This window comes from Brassica oleracea, chromosome C1 (genome assembly GCF_000695525.1).
Source record: "Brassica oleracea var. oleracea cultivar TO1000 chromosome C1, BOL, whole genome shotgun sequence".
NCBI lineage: Eukaryota > Viridiplantae > Streptophyta > Magnoliopsida > Brassicales > Brassicaceae > Brassica > Brassica oleracea.
In genome coordinates, this window is record NC_027748.1 from 30,523,803 (window position 1) to 30,528,663 (window position 4,861).

The 4,861-nt window shown below is 36.4% G+C and overlaps 1 protein-coding gene across 1 annotated transcript; it reads right to left on the reverse strand.

The window, feature by feature from the left end:
* Positions 1-468: 468 nt before the first annotated feature.
* LOC106313598 lies at positions 469-4,505 on the reverse strand. Its single transcript, XM_013751461.1, has 14 exons — positions 4,280-4,505; positions 3,812-3,893; positions 3,452-3,555; positions 3,244-3,370; positions 2,968-3,062; positions 2,769-2,892; positions 2,596-2,676; positions 2,403-2,501; positions 2,159-2,314; positions 2,004-2,058; positions 1,853-1,926; positions 1,487-1,531; positions 1,160-1,291; positions 469-1,066 (listed from the first exon to the last, which is right to left on the reverse strand). The coding sequence occupies exons 1-14, from the start codon at positions 4,315-4,317 to the stop codon at positions 683-685; spliced, it is 1,596 nt and encodes a 531-aa protein (XP_013606915.1). The 5' UTR covers positions 4,318-4,505; the 3' UTR covers positions 469-682.
* Between the last annotated feature and the right edge of the window lie 356 nt (positions 4,506-4,861).

Here is a 4,861-nt window from a genome sequence, read left to right on the forward strand (position 1 = left end):
ACAACCTCTTTTTTACATAGCTTCGAGAATACTTTTCTTATTAATGGTGATTGTTATACATATGACTATATATATAATATTTTTTACAAAGAGAAATGAATAGTTGACAGGGTTAAGTGTTGGCATTTGAGACATTCTGTGGACAAGCCTTTGGTGCAAAAAGCTACTGAAGTTCTATAATCACCTTGCATCGTCTCATTAGTCTTCACCATCCTCATCTAACAAATAAAACAAAACATCACAAACAAGCAAAACATAAATTTTGCTTTAACAAGTGGCTCTGACTTCTAACTCTAAACTAGTGGCTCGCCACATGCTTTGTGTTGCTATTTAATAACGTGTTGCTACTTAGCTTCCTTATTTAATTCATGGACTAACATAGTCCAGCATCACTCCAGAACTTAACTTTGAAACCAACTTATTGTCCTCAAGAAACAAGGCAGAAAGCAGTACAATGAAAAAATATAATTGAATCATCATATGAAGTAAACTTTAGCAAATACGTGGAATGAACAACGTGCAGACCCAAGAATACAAACATTTGAATGAAAACCATAACCAAAGCCAAAGAAAGTTAACCTATCATGAACAAATCTTTGAAAAAGAAACCAGCTATTGTTTTGGACATATATGCATTTGCATTGACTTCACCCAGTTTCAAAATCAAACTCAATAACTGGAACTATTTGCTGTTTTTGAAGAAGTTGAAATCCCATTTACTACTACTACTACGTTCAACTGTCACCGTGGGCTTTGCAACCGCTGACATGTCACCTGTCTCGCTCGAAGAGCCAGGCACAGCTAGAGAAGCCGGCGACTCACTTGGTGCACTGGACTCGGAAGAAGATGGTAAAAATGCATCCCCGCTAAGTGTTGCAGGACTGGAAACAGAATCAGTCTCTGGTTGAATCGCTTGAGTTAAAGTTGATCCTTCCCTAGGAAGGAAGGACTGTTGTGCAGTTCCAAAAGCATTGTTTCCGTAAACTCTCTTCTCCGGAGCTTCTTTATTCTCAAGACTTTGCACTTCCAAGTCCTTCAATGATTCCATCACCGCTCTCATAAGCATCTGAAATCTCCAGTAAATAACATTATTAAATGAATGTCAAAATAAGAACATGAGACATATTAGTAAAAGAATGTCTGCTTTTCGATCTCTCACCCTTTCTTCTTCCTCAGCATTAGATGGGATATCCTCCAAGTGATATTCTACATCTTCATCGCCGTTTAACAAATCAAAGCTTATCATATCAGGAGATGATGAACTCTCACGGCCATCATGATTCTCTTTTTCCTGAAACCAAATCATCATGTCACATTCGTCTCTTTTATTTCCTGTTTACAAAGAATATAAGATGGTCACCATGCACATCTGTCTCCATCGAATGACCATATAGTAGTTAACATGGTGACTCGGTGAGTAGAAGCAACCAATAAAACCAACACAAGAATAGCAAATAAGAAAAAGGAAGAGAAACTGATCTTATACCTTAGTTTGGGATGGAGAACCGTTAGATGTAACGTTCGAAGGAACCTGATGGAAGTAAATACAAAAACCCATAAAAAAGCTTAAAATTACAACCCATAAACTTGTGGCCTTGGGAAGTATTTTAGAAGTAACAAGTGACTCCACTATATGTCATAAGCTTTTAAACTCTTTCTTTAAGGTTTATATAATCAGTAGATTGACATGGTGTTTTAAAATCTTGCACTAGGAACGTTAAGGGGACAAACTGATTGCTTATTATCAGAAAAATGGAAAACCAAACACCCAAACCTATGCGACAAAACTGTCTTAATGGGCATTAGCGATTTAAAAAAAAAATGGCTCAAGATTAGTCAAAGAATTACTGACATCTGTGCGACTCATTGGTCTTTTTGTACGGACTTCATTAATTGCGTCAGAGATGCTGCTACTCGAGGCTAAACCTGAATAGTGACCAAAAAGATATGTCACGTACGTTTGAGCTCAAAATATCAGAAACTCAAGAGTATGTATGACTCACTTTTCTGCATTGAGGATGGTGGAATAGTTGTGTCATGCATACTACTCCAACCGCCCTGAACAAAAAAAAAAAAGAATAGACATCAATATTGATTAGAGAAGAAAAATAAAATAAAATAAAACAGTCACACGATGCGCCATGGCTGGTTGCATTACCTTTGCAAAGTAATCATCCAATGGGTCATATAATGTTGGACCCACCACCTCTGGAGGTTGAAGGACGTTATGGAAAAATATATTTATCGAATCAATAAAGAACTGAGGCCTTGGTGAGTTATGGTCACCCTCAAACTTTACGATATTTTTGTCTCCCTACAAAATAATCATAAATACAAATCACATAGAAGCTATAGCTATAGAAGAAGAGAACATATAAAGACGAAGAAGGCTATCAGCTTACTACGTAGGCTTCATATATTCGATCTGAATGATGAGGGCGGATAAAGTCATCATTCAAGGCATGTCCAAATAAAACCGGAACAAAACTAGATTTTGCCACCTGCAGCAATGGAAGATAAATTAACCAACCAGCATCAGCATCATGATCACGACAAGCAAAAAATGCTTGTTATAGCTTTTTATGAACACACAACCTTGATGGTGTTCAGATCCATTATATCAAACTTGGCTTTTTTCTGAATAGCTCTACGCATAAACTGTATTGCAAATTTCACCTGAATATACAGTGGAAGGAGATTAAAAAACAAAAGCAACGTGGAAGACAGAAAAAGAATCCGACAAGGAAACATAAAATAAAATTACTTACAGTGAACTTTGGTAGAGGGAATTTATAAGTATCTACAAGTTCCATCATCAGATCAACCAAATCGGAGAAGGGGCTGTCTAGTATCATTCCTGCAATGGAAGGATCCTCAGCTCCATACATCAAGCTGTAAACAGAGAGGATGATTCAATAACAGTTTAGCATGCAGGACCACGTGATTGCAAGAGACAGAAGAAGTAACCTAGTTACAGCACCCATCGAACGCCCCCATAACCCAATCAGGGATATATTTCCATCCTGCCGCAAATACTCAACCACAGCCTTCAGATCATCCTTCTGCAACCACTCCCAGCAAAATATTTAACTAACTTTTGTAAGGAAGAATGATCACTCATTTCTCAATAAGCAGTGACTGAACATGAACTATAGTTTCTACACCAACCAGATCAAGTGGAATATGTCTTCATAAAGATAAAATTTGGACAAACATGTCTACACCAAAGTAACAAGGACTTACTTCGTTCCAGCCCAAGGTGACATGTTCCCCGCCAGAGAGACCAGATCCGGAAAAGTCAAGAGTGAAAACTGTGATGTTTGAAAGAAGCAGCACAACTGCGGCTTCACTACCATCCGCTCTACATCCACTGAATGATGGGAAATTGCAGTACCATTAAGAAATACTAAAAATGAAGTTAAAACATATTCGTGATTCACTGTGTGTGTACCTGTTTCCATGGCAATAAATAACACAGGGCAAAGGCTTCCCTTCAGGGAGTTCAACAGGCATGTAATGACTACACTGGAGAACATCTCCTCTACTGTTTTTAACCTGCTATGCCATTCGATTTAATTAACAAGTAAAGAAAACAATTTTAAATAGCTAATGGAAACACTTTTGACTACTTCCATATGCTACTTATAGGTACAGAAACTATACAGAGACACCTTACTTGAATAAATGAGATATGACTTTGCAAGAAGAACACCTATAGGGACCTACCTACCAACCTACCTAAGTCCCATTTATTACTAGAAACAAATGAAGTTTTATAAGCTAGGAAACAAATGAAGAAAGGATTGGTTACCTCTAAATCTTTCCTGTGATACCATCTGCCTTTCATCATGAAATCCTTTTCCAAGAGATCATGTTCAGGGTCGTACTCAGCTCTGCCTCACACACACAAAAAGGTCAAAATATAACTAAACTGACAATTTATTGATGGATTGTTGGTAATCTCTTTCTCTCCAACCTAGTAAACAGTTGAGTCATGTCAAAAAGAAAAACATGGACACGTTCTTGAATGATATATAAGAAGATTCAGAATTAGGACCCAGTAGAATCTGAATAGTAACTAACTCTTCTGAGAGAGAGAGAGAGAGATCAAAATAAAAAAAAAAAATTGATTCTTTTGATGAGACGAAGAAGAAGGTCAATTAAAAGTACTTTTGTCAGGGAATCTCAAAATTCAGAGGAAACCCAATCCCTAAGACGATTGAATCTCGAAAGACAAAAACTTTCAAAATCAAATCGTAATTAAACGAGGTTCCTTTACCTTGGAGGTCGAATGATGAAGTTGACAAATTGCTCCATCTCGAGGAATCGAATCGAATCACTCTTTTCTCATATACGTTCTCTCGATTGGCAATTCGAAGAAACGCGAAACGAGATAATTCGATTAATTTAAATCTACAATTTCGCCTGAAGAAACCCTAATTGAAAGAGACGAAGAAGCTTTCGTACGGATTTTGTTCTTGTTTTTGTTGAGGCTCGACTCTTGTTTGTTTTTTTACAGGTACAAAATAATAATTATTTAAATCTTGATACATAATTATTTTTTATTATAATTAAGTCAAACCAAAAGCAAATCTCCAAAATAGCACATTTCTAAGTTTATATCACAAAAAATAGCACTCAAAAACTAAAATAACAGAAATAGCATTTTATCTTTTCAAAATTTTAATTTTTTTATTTTTCAAAATTTGAAATCTTATCCCAAAACCTCATTTCTCAACTCTAAACTCTAAACCCTAATAAACCCTAAACCCTAAACCCTAAACCCTAAACCCTAAACCCTAAACCCTAAACCCTAAACCCTAAACCCTAAACCCTAAACCCTAAACCCTAAACCCTAAAC

Coding starts and splice junctions, on each gene's coding strand:
- LOC106313598 (XM_013751461.1), bottom strand. CDS start 4,317: ATGGAGCAATTTGTCAACTTCATCATTCGACCTCCAAG. Junction 2,893..2,967: donor TCGATGGGTGCTGTAACTAG/GTTACTTCTTCT, acceptor CTCTGTTTACAG/CTTGATGTATGGAGCTGAGG. Junction 1,927..2,003: donor ACCATCCTCAATGCAGAAAA/GTGAGTCATACA, acceptor GTCACTATTCAG/GTTTAGCCTCGAGTAGCAGC.